Below are 16,328 nucleotides of genomic sequence, written 5' to 3'. Positions count from 1 at the left end.
GGGAGAATCCATTAAAATGACAGCCTCTTTAGTTTACTATAGGTTGCACCATTATCATACCTGTCAGTTTTAAACAGATGTAGCTCGTGAACTATTGGGAAACGAGCTATCACATGACGTGTTGGTCTCAGAACATTCTATATGGTTTTCTCTTAACGGCCTCTGGGGTTTTCTCTTAATATCTTATTGTGTGTCATCCAGAAATCACACTGTACATCTCTGGCAACAAAACCTTGTGGCTCGCTGCTATTTTGGTTTGGAGTTGGCGGATAAATATTTACCCATTGTTGGAGATGCCAATGGCAGTCTTCTGTTACATTCTGCATATTAATACGCAAAGTCAGACAGCAGGTCCTCGGAATATCGGCTTTCCAGTCATTTACTTAAAACCGCAATGACTGACTGTGTCTCTTCTCAATTCCAGGTTCCAGCAAGCACTGAAGGACTACGGAGTACCTGACGTCGACGTGTTCCAGACTGTCGACCTGTGGGAGAAGAAAGACATCGCGCAGGTCACCACCACCCTCTTCGCTCTGGGCAGGACGGTAAGCTCTACAAGCCAACATTCCGAAACAAACTCTGACTTTGGACCCATCTTCAGGAAATGAAGCACACCTATATTAAGGATTTCGTAAGACCATAAAATGTAGTTAAGCACCTCAGAGAACTTTGGGAAAGAGCTGCTATCTGGAATCATATGTGCCCTCTACCTCCTGCCGGTACTGGACGTCCTACAGCGTAAAACGCTGCTGACGCAACACCATGCCACTAAATTCCTTGGGCTGAGGGAAGATACAAATGGAAAGAGGGTCAAATGAAAGGTGACATTTCGCTGTTACCATTCCAGCCAAATTCTAACGACGAAACCTGCGTTGGTTTAACTGATCGAAAGCTTAAAATACTCTTTAAGCGTCCTGCATTGGCTATACAAAAGTTTCTAACAGATGTAGCTGTCGAACATAGTTCGCCATTTTCATTCATTTTAAGTATAAATACGAAGTAGGTCGAGTTGTAGAATTGTAGTTACAGTAGTAACATTTACATGTTGAATATTTTTTAACTACAGATGTAGTGCGCTGTTACAGCCTGATATCTAAATTTTTAACTAAGCAGAAGAATAATACTTTGGTGGGTATTCTTCCAATTGGCATAAATTCACTTCATTCTTTGTTCTTTAGTTTCGGTTGATTTTGTTATTATAACACATTCAACAAGTTTTACTTACATAGGTGGTATATCTGAAATGTAATAAATACAGGTGCATGTAACTCTTAGATACGGTCTGTTAGAGGGCGGATGTAACAGAGAATACCGTGTAATAAGTACAATGCCATTTCAGTATCGAATCGTTGGACAAGAATCACATACCTTGTGCATTAAACTGTCCCTGGATATACGTTATCGATGGGAAGGAGCCTGACACACATTAGTGGACATTAATATTTATTCGGTTTTACTACGACTTGAAATATCATGGGAGTACTTTAATTGTCTGAATCTGTATGGAGAAATGGTAGCTCATTACTCCTCAAGTGCCGAAACCAAAAAAGGTGGTGATGTCGCACGCAGGGATGCTGGAGCGAAATTCACTTTCTAACGCAGCCCAGATGTGTTTCATTGTGATGTGGACTGTGGGCAGCCGTTGCCTCACGGCTGCCTTATGACAGGTTGCATTGTTGTGCTGACATAAACAGTGATCATCTCCGAACTGTTCCTCTATTCTACGCAATACTAAGTGCTGTAAAATGTGTTGGAATCCTATCGAAATAGTTCATTGTGTCAATATCCTCCTCCATCTAGCGTTTTCTTAAGCGCTATGAGGAGACCACGAAAAACATCCAGAAACTGTAACACAGCTTCCTCTGTACTTCACCGTTGCGACTACACACGATGGCATGTAATGTTCTCCAGGTATTCGCCAAACCCAAACCTTTCTATCGAATTACCACAGATTACAGTGTGATTCATCCGTCCAGGTCACTCTTCCAGAAATGCGTGGCATATGAAGAGCTGCCCGACCACTGTAACCTGTTCTTCTTTATTCCCTGTGCGCCAGTTATGATGTACTGCTGGTAGCACTTTAGAACTCACGAGTGTTTCTTTCCGCTGATTTCAAGTGATTTTCTACAACCAGCGTCAGTAATTCTCGATGTTGCCCATCCGCCAGTACATGAGCTCTACCTGCTCTTCCTTTAGCTGCTTCGCGTTTCCGCTTCGCAATCATATTAGCGGCAATCGATTTGAGCAGCTCTAGAAGAGCTGAAATGTCTGTGATGGAAGCCAACGAAAAGCGTCCAGCGTCATATGTGCAAAGTTTTGGAATAATGCTACGGAAAGCTGCAAATCACTGTTATTAAGTGCACTACCTCCATGCATTTCACGCTTACGCACAAACTGAGACACCTAAATTCTTCCTGTCGTACACCATTTTGCTTACTTCGTAAGAGCCAGTGCGCTCGCCATGGAAAATAATCACCTCTGAATATCAAAGTTTTGCATCATGGTTGTAAAGAGTATACTGTGGTTGTATATAGTGTTGCATCATGTGTCCCGATTATTAGCGCCATAGAGCAATAACGCAGCGTTCACAAGGTATGCTCGTTATCTTGTGTTCCATCTAGCGTAAATGCTTGTGCACAGGTTCAAGTGTGTGCCAGTGAACACTGACAAACTGTCTGAGAAAGTTCGTCGGCCTGTGCTCGCTTCCATTCACTGCAGTGGAAACCAGGCTCGTCACAGACTGTAAGGTGCATTGTAGGACACTTGCCTCCACATATATATCATGAAATGGCCTTGGCAATAAAATTATGAAACTATAAGATGATATGAAGACATACAATCATCAGTACAAATAATTGTCTACAAACGGAAGTGTTAAAAAGGACGTGGGGAAATTATCGTCCGCCACACACCACACTGTGGCGCCGAACCAAATGGCGCAGTGGCTGAGGCACAGAATTTACGTTCAACAGGAGCGGACTCATTTCCTCATAATAATGCAAACGCCAGAATGGTTCCTTGCCCCACTCTCGAACAGTCAGTGCTTGTGCTCGCTCCATACTGAGATGATCGCAGACGTGCTTTACATGTTCTTTTCTTACGGCAGCTTGTCGGATACTGACAGCCACTTGTTAAGAACCACCCTTGCACAGCAATATCCGACATGCAAACTAGTATGACGTTATCCCCCCTCTGTCACAAAGAACATTCACTAGCGAGCCAGAACATTACGACTGCTGCCCACCACCGCTACACGATTTCCGCCTACTGCTATTGTGGAAAGGAAAGGATATAAGCGGGAAATCTTTCTGGCAACTAAACGAGCCGCAAAAGGGGAAGTCGAGTGGAATATGCGGTTTTGACAGAGGCCAGATTGTTATGGCCTGGCGCCTAGGAACAAACATATCGGAAGCTGTGGAGATGGCCAGCAGTTCGCGTGCTGCTGTCGTCAGCACATATGGAAAGGGGTTGAATCACGAGTAGGCGACACAGTTCTGGACTTCGACGACTCATCGCAGAACGTGGAGGTCGGGAGCGAGCAGGGCAGGCGGCGATCTGTGGCAAATCTGATGACAGAGGACAAAGCTGGTGCAGCACACATATTTCAGGGATACGACATTCGGCGCACATTTTTGAACACTGTGCTTCGCAACAAACTCAGACTTCTCCTATGTGATCGAATGTTGACCCAACGATATGATCGCGTGTTGACCCAACGATATCGTCACTCAAGACTGCAGCGGGACAGGATCGTCGTAATTGGCCCCCGGATCAGTGGAAGTGTGTCCCTGGTCAGATAAATAAGGTTTCTTCTTCCCGCATGTCAGTGATCGTGTCACCTCGGCTCCGTGGGGCCTGAGGTAGTAATCCGAGGCACCATCTGTCGACTGCATCAAGTTAACTGCAGAACACCTGCAGCTGTTAATGCTTCAAGTCTTCCCCGACGGCGATGGCAACTTCCAGAGTTTTATGGGCATAATCGTGCTTTAGTGGTTTGAGGATCGTGATAGTAAACCAACATTAACATCCTGGTCGCAAAATCATCTAATTTGAACCTGATGGAATACATGTGGGACGATATCGGGCGTCGGCGCTGCACCGTCAACGTGTCTCCTGATGCCCTATACCGACGGGAACTTGCCGAGGACCTGTTCAATGCATGTCACACAGAATCTCTGCCGTATTCCGTTACAGTGGTGGACCAATTAGTGATCATAATGTTTTAGCTCATCACTAAAAATTCAACATGATAGCATACTTCTCGTTATTACACTGTATGGTTTTAGGTAGAAACTTTACGCTTCGCGGCAACTGTGTAAGTAAAGTAAAATAACATTGTTGAGTTACCGGTAGAGCTCGAAGACAGCTACAGCATGCGAGTGAAGTCATCTTACCGACCCAGAAACTGCGCAGCTCAGTATTCGTGGACGTGCTTTTAGGAGAGTTCCGTCAGTTTGTTGCTGTATTTCACGCCATGTCGTTGCGACTGTTTATTTCTGTCAGCCGGCAGCTCGCGTTAGAAAGGGGCAACAAGAGTCAATCTCAGATAAACAGATCCTGGGAAAGAAAGCTGCGCCCGTGCCAGGGTTAGACAAACAACTTTGCAGAAGGCAGGCGCGCCTATTCTTGGAGCGAGCGATGTGCACCACTGCTTCCGTACTTTCTGTCACACCCACAACTTCATCCGAGAGTAACGACTACTCATTTGTAACGTTATAATTATAGGCAGACGTGTCTGCAACTAGTTCACGGGCACTCAGTAGTACTGACAGCTCCGGCGTAATTGCGACCAAATGATATACGTGAATTTAATATATATGTTTGAAAGCAGCAGCAATTGTATTCCGTTATTTACTCAGTCCAAAGTAAATGTTGTATCACTTTTCCCAACGTCTGTCGTAGTGATTACGTGCAGTACTCCACTTGTATATTGCTGAGATATCCTGGGTACAGGAAGAACTATAAAGCACAGCAATATGAGAAACCACTCATGTAGAAAATCTGCCAACGGTTGGTACGAAGAACACCAGGATCTCAATTTGATTCCGACTGCGGTTTTCAAATTTACATAGCGCTCTCGTTCCACGTTAACTTACGCTTTTATAACGTTGCAAACCATACGAGCATTCTACCAGCTGTAACTATTACAAATATTATAGCAGATTTTTAACTGCAGAGCTGCTGCGTAACTGAATTTAAATCTATTGTCAGACACCTAAGTCTCTGTGCAATGATTGTTGGAGGGTACACCGTGGATCAGAATAACTCACCTAGTTCCCCCCTCACTTTTTCCGTCTCTGTTCAGACGTGAAAAGAGCGATATCGGTACCCCTCTGTTTAAGTCTATTTTTTTCAAATTTTGCCCCCGTGAGTATTACGCAAGAGAGAGTAACATTTTACTTGACTCCTACTGTTTTCGAAAAGTTGTGAGTATGGTTCTCCACGGACAACAGCGCCATTCTAAACGAAGTAGAAACGATTCGCGCTGCCCGTCTTTCAATCTCTCCTACATGTTTCGTTAGTTCTGCTTGGTAAGCATTCCAGATTAGCGAACAACAACGAGGGATTTGAAAGCAACCACACTGGCAGGTCCAGGAACCTAGGTGTGACATCCGCTTTTCGCTACCGCTATATACAGGGGGAGGTAAAAAGGTAAAGTTCCACATTGTGTTCCTAGACGGGCCAACACGGATTCGAACGTGGGACCTCCGTATGGCCGTCAGCACCGCTGGACACTTTTCTTTAAATATCGAATAAAAAATCACGAAGAAGAATCGAACACGTACCAGCAGTTTGGTAGTCTTGACCGCTTTTTTACTTTTTGCCCTAAATATAGCAAAACACAACAGTTGAAACAGATTTCCAAAGATAGAAACGAGAAATGATATGGATCATATACGTGGACAGGGCGCCACGACATCTGTATCGGGTAAAGGCCACACCCGCTGTCCACATTAACCAACATCCTGTGTACTAAACGTGGAATTTAACACATAAGCAATATTGTTCCGATATCGGGGCAATTGGTAGTCGTGCTAATGCGCAGTAAGCATCTCCTGCTGAAATGTCCAAAAATAATCCTCTCCCCTCCCACACATGCATTAGCAACAACAAAATCTATAAAATGAGCAATTAATGACATGACGTATTTCGACTTCGGAAAGGAGGAGGAATCCGGCCGCAGGGAACTATCGGTGGTGTAAGCAGTGACAGAAGGAAAGCAAGCTGATTGCGTAGCCTGAGCCAGTTCGCCAGGTGACCACTGCAGGTTAATCTAAGCGGAAGCGTGTCCAAGGAACCACAGCGACAACGTGTAGCTGTGTCCCTAAGTGCAAGTGTAAACGTTCATTAGTAGGTAATAAGTTATTAATGACTCTGTATCAAGAGCAAGCCACTTCCATCGTGACTGGTGCCGGTCCATACAACCTTCCAACAACACGCAGTGATAACAGTTCATCGGGGTTGGGCGGACCACCCCGCCCCCGTGAGCAAGCAGGATTTGAGTCGTCACCACTTGCCGCCTCAAAATGTCATCCTCCAGATAGCTCACCACAACATAAAATTCTTGAATTTGATCCAGTTTTTAAATGAAAGCGACCTACATCAACAGGTGAATCAAAACTCACTGGATGTAGGAGAGTGAAGAGGCGAGATGTGACAGTGTGCAACTCACGGGTAATGCGTCCGATGTAGAATGCAGACGCCTTGAGTGTGTTATCTAAGATCTAACCTCCTTCCCTGCGCGCCTTTATCAGAATCTCGTAACGTAGTTTAAACATATGGGTTTTCCTTATAAATCGGCAAGACAGTTGCAGCAATTTCATCGCTACCATTTTGGGAAGGGGGAAGATCTGCACGATATAATACGCCTTACACAAAACATAGGTATTCAGTATCCGTACTTTCTATTCAGTGGTAAGCGAGCGTCGTCCATCTTTCACTGCAGCACCCTGAATACTGCCAGTTTCATATTTCCAATTCAAAGCCGGCATCTTCAATGGGTAACGATCAATGACAACATCCAAAGATGTGTGCCGAACCAAAGTACGTGCTCAAGGAAGAACGGCCTCCTCGAAGCCGCGTAGCTGGAGGAATTCGCATTTGTCTTCATTTAAGCACCCATCTAAAGCACCACAAAATCATCGAGTATCACTTTTATCAAGGATACTTCCTCCCTTCGACGAAGGAGGACCATACGTCATCGGCACACTTCCTAACTTTGAGTTTCCTCCACAAGGGTATTAAATGTGACAGCCGATCAGCAACTTGCCGCAACAACGACAGGGTAAACAAGGCACAGAGAGAGAGGACGGTCCAATGGCATTCTCCAACACAGAACAACCTGTAGCGTCAGGCTTCTACTGAGTACCACTGACGCTGGAATGCCCTCGTACACGCTAGGAAGGACGACACGTGCAAGAGCGGTGTGAAGCTAACTGACTCCAACAGGCGAGCTACATACGCGTGACTAACGAGATAGATGCCTTAGAAAACTCGAAGAAGCCAGATGCACAATAAGTAGATGTAGCAGCCAACGCCAAAAACACGCCGCTATATCCTGCGCGGGAGTCAAAATTGTTAGGCCAAGGAGGCAACACTGATGTTTAACAACTACACAACCAAGCAATAAGAATAGTCTGCTGCTCATAGCCCATGAGGTTTGTAGCCAAACTCAGTAGCATGGGGAGACGAAAAGCAGCCGCTGTAAAAGGTCATGGGACTGTGAAATGAGAATAAGTTTCCCCATCTTGAATCTCGCAGACGCTGCTCTTCCCCGCCAAATCTCGTTTGAAATGGAAGTAAAAGTAGAATCCAAGAGATGCCAAAAACGTAAATAAAATTCTTTCGGAAGGCCGTCCAGATCAGGGAATTTATGGGAGAAAGAATTAGCAATAAAATCAAACACTTCATCTTCCTGGAAATACGCTAAAAACATTCGACTGAGACGCAGTCATCTCAGAGAGGATCCCAAAACTAGCATCTGAAGGGGGGCTGACAACGTCGTCCTCCCCATACAGCTGTGCGCAGTACTGACGTAAAGCTTGAGTCACCTCGTCTCGAGCAGTAAATTGACGGTCATCGTGCGCAGTGAGGGAGGTAATAAGAGAGCGACGACGACGAATGTGGTGGCGAAGCAGCCGAGACAAGGATGTCAGTTTCTTATTAATGAGAGAACGTGGCAATGTTATGTTTGGCCTTCAGTGTACAAAAATTGCCGACTACGCTATTTCCGATATTCGCCTTTTTTTTAGCCTCTACTGATTGGGCTATTACGCAACCAGAACATTCGGCCATTTCGTTAACACTGTTAATAGAAACGTGCCCGTGAGCGTAACGAAAGAAAAACGACTTTAGCAGACGTTACGCTAAAAGTAATTGCGTCGAAGTTTCGACCGAAATTTAACCCTTACAAGGACAGTAGTTTCGTCGTCTGAAGGCCTGACGAATAAAACCCTGTAACTACTTACTTTATGCTGTTAAAATTCACAACATTGTTTGGTTAAATTTACACAAACGCCCATTTCACAGTTTGTAAGTGTGGTCTAAGCCGGTGGCGCAATAAGGTCAGTGAATGGAGACCAACAAAGATCGAATGTGGGAAATAATTCGTGTAGTTGCTAATATTTGTACGGTGATAGGAGGGTGTGGCATGAACAGTGTACTAGAAATCCTGACCGGTGAGGGCTGAGTGGGAGCGACGGGCTACGTTTAGAGGTCACTTTTGTACGTTTCTCTCGAATAATTCGAAAAGTATGGCTTCTAGCGAAAACGTATCCCAGTATACCTTCAATTTCCTATAAAAAAACGTCCTGGGGTATTTTTTCTGTAGACTAATATTTTTCGCGTAGCGAGCGAGAGAATACGAGAATCTCGCTCGTGCTTTTTCAAGGCCAGATACAACATTGCGGGTTGCATGAAACGACGTCGGTAGGGGTAGCTGACTCACCCTGTATACATCAAAAGAAAGCAGACAAGTTTCAAGTTATGATATAAATCTGTTCTACTTTTTGAGCACGAAAGAAACAATTCCACAGTTTCTACACCACTGAAACTTTGTATGCACTACATAGCTATGCCTGAGGAGATGAAAATTAGGACACAATATTTCAGTATTTTCTCAAATCATTAAGTAAACTTTGCTTGAGTACTCTGATTACTTCGAAGCAGTTTCTTTTTCAAAAGTAGACCTCGCGCTGGTCAGTTTGATACCTCATTTGTCTGTTCCCCACTGTCATTTCGCTATGAAAAAGAAGTTTAATTTTTTGCCGTGTTTGCCCGCAGACCTACCGCCACCCAGAGTGGAAGGGACCCTACCTGGGGCCAAAGCCGGCCGAGGAGCACAAGCGCGAGTTCACGGAGGAGCAGCTGCGCGCCGGCGAAGCCATCATCGGCCTGCAGGCGGGCACCAACAAGGGCGCGTCGCAGGCGGGGCAGAACATCGGCGCCCCGCGCAAGATCCTGCTCGGCAAGTGAGCGCCGACGCCGACAACGCCACCGTCACCGTCATCGTCATCCCTCCGCCGCCACCACTAGCGCCCGCGCCCGCGCCCGCCGCCTCACGCACATCGCCTCCTCACAGCATGCACACGCACCACACTCACCCGCTCACACACGCACGTTCGCACGCACGCCGCTCGACCCTCTGCGCCGCCTAGCCGGCTGCCGGCGACGACACCCGCGCCCGGAGACAGCCGGGGCTCCCGCACTGTCGGTACCGGCCCGCTTCTCGGCAGCCGCCGACCGCAGGGGATGATGAATACACTGATAATGATTGCTCCCTTGGAAAAGAAACGTACGATAAATGCCCTGAAAAATCGCAACATCGTCTCTGAAACAGGAAAATAAAGAAAGATCGTAGATTGCATAACATTCGTACAGACCAAACTTCGGTGTATTAATTTGTAGAAATTATCACCTTTAGGTTATGTAATTATTTTAAATGTGTGGTACCATTACTATCACTCCTTTTATTCTTTCTTTTGTAAGATCGTAATTAGATTAAATAATCATTAATATTAATGTTTTTCTTGTTTGCCTTAAATATAACAGTAACAATAAGTAATAACGTAATGATTAAACCTAGATGTTACTTCTTCTTTTGTTTTCAAAGTTATATCGTTGACTTAATATTATCAATTTTATTTTTGCACTTAGACGTAATGGCGCGATTATTTAAAATGCACGTAATCGTGATATCTGACAATTTGACATGAAAACTATACAGAGTTGTGAGTTCGTCACCGAAACAAATCAGATACCGTGCCGATAGGGATATCAATAGGGAAGTAAGCAAAATTAAGCAGAGTGTATGTGTGTGCATGAATTGTGTTTGAAACATTGTTGAGACCTGTGTCTATCCATTATGGAATCATTCTTTGTATTGTATCTATTTCGATTCAATTAAAACTTTTCTTGCATCACTCATAGTCAACTGTGTAAATATTTATTTTAGTAATAATTTCCGCACTAACAGTATCCACATCCAGATCTAAACATCTGAAGACGATAACATAACAGCCATTAGTCACATACACAGGTCTACATTTTCTACGATTGCAATTTCTCCGAAAAAATATTAAAACTCAGCCACTGAACTATAATTCAGAATGTTCCAGCACATCGTGTACAGGTAAGTGATTCCTGTATAAGGCTGCAACAAACGACAAATTATTTCTGTATATGAAAGACGACGACGCTGTACCTCTAAATAAGATTCAGTTCTCATATCTCTGTTTTTCATATCTTTACGGTGCTCTTTTTAAGCGTGAACGCAGAATGTGGAAAATCCGCCAATGATTAACCAACGGCCTCTTATAATGTTGATCTAAATGGGTAAAAAAAGTTCTTCTGATATTACCCTCACACTTACATTAACACCTTCGAATAAAAAGGGCTGCCAGCGTCTGGTAATAATACCATGCTAAGGTATGATACAAATGACACACGCAGTATTCCAACGAAGGGACCCTACTGTAAGACTGTTGCGAATACCTTTCATGTTCAGCAAGCTAATAGGAAACATTTGTCCCTTAAGACACATGTGTCGCTTTCATCACATTATATGGACGCGTAGAAAAGTTGCATCTGACACTAGTATATACGCCTTTCCTTCTACTCAATTTTCAGGGAATTTTAAGCCATATGATCCGTTACAACTTCCACCATTTCCATCTTTTTGTACTTCTTTCAGTTCTCCTTCGACTCATATGCTTGTGGTTGCAAACTGTTTCCGCTATTCTGCTATCTCCCGTCTTCTCTAAACGTCCCTTTCATTCTTTGTGCCATAATTTATTATTGTTTCTTAAAACGTTAAGGTTCTTGTCTGACTACATCCTTTTGATTTCTTATCCATTGCAGTACGAGGGCTATTCGGAAAGTAAGGAACCTTTGGTTACGAAATGTAAATCACAGTGAAAATCGGATGAAGGTTTGCACACATGTGTTGGGCAGTGTCTAGTATATCCGTAGATAGCCTCTCGTTTCTCTCCTTAATTCTGAGTGCACAGCGAGCGTGTAAAGATGCCCAGAAAATAATGGCTCCCACCAAGTACGGGTGCCTGCTGGGAGATTTCTCCTGATATCGTGAAACCCCACATTTTCGATGGGAAGTGTTTTGTTACCCACCGTAGCGCCCGGACTTGGCTCCCTCTCATATTCACCTCTGCTCAAATGAACCGCTGGCTATGAAGACAACATTTTTTAAGACAACATTTTGGAATCGACAACGAGCAGCAGGTCAGCGTAGATAATTGGCGGAAATCACAAACGGCTGCCTTCCATGACGAGGGTAGTGGAAAGTTGGTACAATGCTACGACAAATGTCTAAGTCGGGGCGGAGACTAAGCAGAAACGTTGCTGGGAAATAAAACTGTCACAAATAAGTTTTCATTCTCACTGTGGTTCCATTTTGCGAACGATCATTCCTTACATTCCGGACAGCTCTTGTATATCCTTTGACTGATCTAAGGCATTTAATGTCTACTGCCTCTACATGACTTTCGTCATTACCACGCCTCGCTTGCATAAAAAAAGTACAATCGTTACTTTATAGAAATTGAGGTGCTTCTCTTCCCGCCTTTCGTTTCAGATTGTCTTTGACTGTTCCGCACGTAGCTTGGAATCTGGTTTTACCTATATCCGTCAGGTTTAAAATAAGGCTTTTTCATTAGATAGAGAATGTTTTACAACCACCAGCGACCGATACAATCGCCATCGACCGATACGTGTAAATTATATTTTTGTTCATATCAAATTATATTTATGTTCATATCGCGCTGCAGTAATCACGATATGTTTTTTTCATCACTGATGCTACATGCATAATGTTCCCTCTGTCGGATTCCGCACTTCAGGGTTTAGGCGGCTGCGTGTAGGAGTTTAATTGCACTGAATCGTAATTTAAACATTAATGCGACATTTATACCATCCACTAAATAAGAGTTACACTGACGTCTCCATCTTTAACAATCATCTAGAGTTTAAATCTGTTGTATTATTCAAAATGCTTAGGATTTCACAATATTGTCTACCCTAGGAGCTGCGAGAAAACAAATACAGACACATCTGTAAATAAATAGAAAATGCGGCAGCACCTCAAGCTTCGTTTAACAGTAGACCGTGGGCACTAAGAGTAAAGCAACGCTAGAAACTTGCTAGCCAGAAGGCATCATCAAGCACGGATCAAGATTTGAAGTAAAGTCGAATAGTCCACTTGTCTTTATAATAATAACAGCATCACTAAAGTCTCAGCCGTGTTCTTCAGCATCGTGGTATTATTCGCTGAAAAATTGTTCCATAACATTTTTTGGGATAAGATTTCCACATGTAGAAAATGAGCGTACGCCAGCGTTTTGAAAATTAGTCCATATTTAACACGAAAATGAACAAAGGAGCAGATTCAACTTGGCCCGATCATTCAACTTCGCCCGATCATTCAACTTGGCCCGATCATACGACATGGATCTCGCGAGCTGACTACGCGGACGTCAAACTGGAATTTGGCTTAGCGGTTCAGTGGCTCGTTCCCATCACACACTACCTTAGAAGCCAACATGTAGTACGTACTGGGAATTGATTTAGTTAATCTGTGCAGCTGGTGTGTAAAATATCAAATGATGCATGCGCAATCAGTAAGCGAGCAGTCTGAGGTGTCTTGTCACAGTCCACGCGGCTCCCCCCACGTCGGAGGTTCGAGTCCTCCCTCAGGCGTGGGTGTGTGTGTTGTCCTTAGCGTAAGTTAAAGTTAGATTAAGTAGTGTGTAAGCTTAGGGACCGATGACCTCAGCCGTCTGGTCCCGCCCCATCGCCCCTCAAAAAAAAAAAAAAAAAAAAAAAAAAACTTGTATACATAAGCATCTCTCCCGCTCACAAACTGGTCACATCTTTCTCTCTTCCAGCGACAAGTATGATTTACTGTGTTGCCGACGACCGTAAGTGTTCATCGGGTGGGGATCTCATCTCTTTAGGAGTACACATTTTCCTCCATTTCTTGCCGGGAAACAGATAAGCTAATGATTGAGACAGTTTAAACAAAAACAGTTGGTCGTGTAGCCGTCGTTAGAAACGGAGAGGCCCACTTTGAGTGTCTACCCGTACAAACTGTGCGTTATTATGAGCATCACAACAGATACTGGGTAGTGTGGCCTACCTAGTGAAACCAGACGCTAAACTATTTTTTCAAACAATCATGCTGCAAAGCATGCTACGATCAGAATGTCCTCTTCAGAACTTCTACTCATTTTATTTATTTCTGTGAAGGACTTCTACACGTTTTCTTTATTTCATTAAATCGACTAATCCTTATTCCGCTTTTTCTTTTTGTCAGCAACTTTCCACTTACTACTCTTTGAGTTGGTTGCTGCTTTCACAGATCTGTATGCAAAATCTCATTTGCACGTTATTGATTTCCTACATGTGTATCTGGGTTTAGATTCTCTACTGCCACCACCATTCAACAATACCCATTTGCGAAATCACGCCTATGTGAACTGTGTAGTGTGTGCGTTGTAAGCAATTACGTATTTTAACTATTTAAGGTTTGGACGTCCAGAGCAGAGCTGGCAAATGAATTCTTAACTTATGTAACGGATAATTATTTTTTTGGAGAAAAATAGCAGAACAAAATCAGAACCAGCCACGAATTTTTTCTGTTGTTGCTTCATATCTAGTATGGAGCGAGAGTCGACCACCCTGTGCTCGGACGTGTATTTACATAAGCACTTTATGGCTGCAACTGTATGCTGACATAAAGAAAACGAACTCGCTCGCGTTACCAACGAAAGTGTTAACCCATGACTGATTGTCCATTATGGACTGTCTCCTTTGGCAGTGACAAGTTTCGTCAAATCCATCTCCTCAGTGACAGTGAAAAAGCAGTTCAGCTCAGACTTGTTCGTAAACTTCACTGGAAGACGAAACAGCCTCACAGAAATATTTGACTATTGTAAGGAGTGAACGAGGATAGTTTTGAATTGAAATTAGTGCTGCTTGGAAGGATTCCTCCACTAGCAGAACGTATTTGGTAAGTACTCACACGTATCATCAGTCTCGATTTCTTATGGAAGACGTTGTATGGGACATGTCTCTGCGGTGATCGATATCGGGGTGCGCCACAGTCGTGTACTAGGAAGCCAAGGCCAATAGCTCGCCAATAAAGCGAAGACTCTCGTTTCTATTATGTCATGGCAAAATGAACGTCAAAGGACTACAAAACTTCAGTCAGTCGAAAGTACAAGGGTAACACTTACGAAACACAGCGTTCAATGTGGAAACGCATAGTTTAAGTATTTCCTGAAGGTAGCCATCTGTAAACCTTTACACACATTTAGAAATCACAAGGCGCACTGAATTAGCCTTCATTTTACACCTCACTAATCTACACTCACATTCAGAAAAAACAGAACACCATGAACGACTAGAGACGGGACGCTCATATTCACAGAACATGTACATTAGTATGTTCTGCATAAATGATTAGCATTTCGGTCACCTTGGTTCAATATGTGCCCTATTGCCTAGCAGCACATGGTCCGCCATGGGCCCTGATAACTTGCTTCACCCGTGATGGCATCGATGTGTGTAAGGAGCGAATGGCGTCCTGTGGTACAGCCATCCATTCTGCATTCAGCTGGTTCCGAAGTTCATTTGTGGTGGTTGGCATTTGGTCACAGCGCTGCACCCATAGTTTCACCATATCCCACACATTTTCGATTGGCGGAGAAGGGCAAAAGGCTGTCACCGTGTGATACCAAGAAAGCACATGTTTGTATAGTAACATGTGGTTGTGCATTGTCTTGCTGAAAAATGGGGTCTGGGGTGTTGTGCAGAAACGGTGTGGCCACGGGTCGCAGGATGTCATTCACATAGGTCACATTGATCACAGTGCCCTGGACACGCACCAACCGTAATTTCTGCCTATACCAAATAGCACCCCACACCACAAGGCCCGGAGTTGGCGCTGTATATCTTGCGCGAATGCACTCACTGTGATACTGCTCTCCCTGTCTGTGGCGAACCAAAATGAGACCATATATTTTCAAACAAACAGAACCTGGATTCGTCCGAAAAGACGGTGGAGATGTCATTCCTGTCACCAATGACGTCGCTCCATACACCATCGCCGTCTATCATGTTTCTACACATGCTTCAAAGGTAAGCAGAGAAGTGGGCGACGTGCACTTCACCCATGCCAGAGACGAGGAGGACGCAGATCTGACCTGCAATTACATTCGGACGAGGGGATGGTCTGGGTGGTGCGATCTGACGCAACTCGTCATGTTTAATGTCCTACCATGAACTATTCTGCTCACACCCGTTGGACTGCCGAAACACTTCGTCCCACACGTACAGCAATTTCGCGCACTGATGTATTACATTCTCTCATGCCAATACTGAGCCCTCTTTCAAACTCACTGATCTGACGGTACGGTTCGCGCATACGTCTGCGAGACATCCTGCACGTATGCTCAAGTCACACTGATACATTACCTTCTGTTTGTAGCGACAACGAGAGGCGCAGACATATTTTATAGGCAGGTGATGCGCGGCGATATCAATCTTGACCTCGAACGGGCGGTCCGTCATCGTAATCATTTCTGCAGAACATTCCAATGTACATGTCCTACGAATATGAACGCCCTATCTCCAGTCATTCAATGAGTTCTGTTTTTACTCTGAACATAAGTGTATTATATTAGCGCAATTAATGTCACTGTTGTAGATACTTCGTAACACATTATGTGCTGAAGAGATAAATATTTCTCCAAGACATTCCTGGTTGCTGAGGAGTATTTCAGCGATCCTTAATTGAATAGCAGCCAATGAACTCG

General features: G+C 44.1%; 1 protein-coding gene across 1 annotated transcript in view; it reads left to right on the top strand.

The window, feature by feature from the left end:
- The window catches only part of LOC126282089 (muscle-specific protein 20), a 31,924-nt gene extending 21,497 nt beyond the window's left edge, over window positions 1-10,427 (top strand). Inside the window, exons 3-4 of the mRNA XM_049981546.1 lie at window positions 425-545; window positions 9,283-10,427. Of these exons, the coding sequence (XP_049837503.1) occupies window positions 425-545; window positions 9,283-9,474 (313 nt within the window). The 3' untranslated portion in view covers window positions 9,475-10,427. The remainder of the gene's footprint in view (window positions 1-424; window positions 546-9,282) is intronic.
- Window positions 10,428-16,328: the final 5,901 nt, after the last annotated feature.

The sequence above is a fragment of the Schistocerca gregaria genome, chromosome 7 (assembly GCF_023897955.1).
Source record: "Schistocerca gregaria isolate iqSchGreg1 chromosome 7, iqSchGreg1.2, whole genome shotgun sequence".
NCBI classification, from domain to species: domain Eukaryota; kingdom Metazoa; phylum Arthropoda; class Insecta; order Orthoptera; family Acrididae; genus Schistocerca; species Schistocerca gregaria.
Note: the sequence above shows the minus strand (reverse complement) of the source record. Positions and strands in the feature narration are given on the sequence as shown.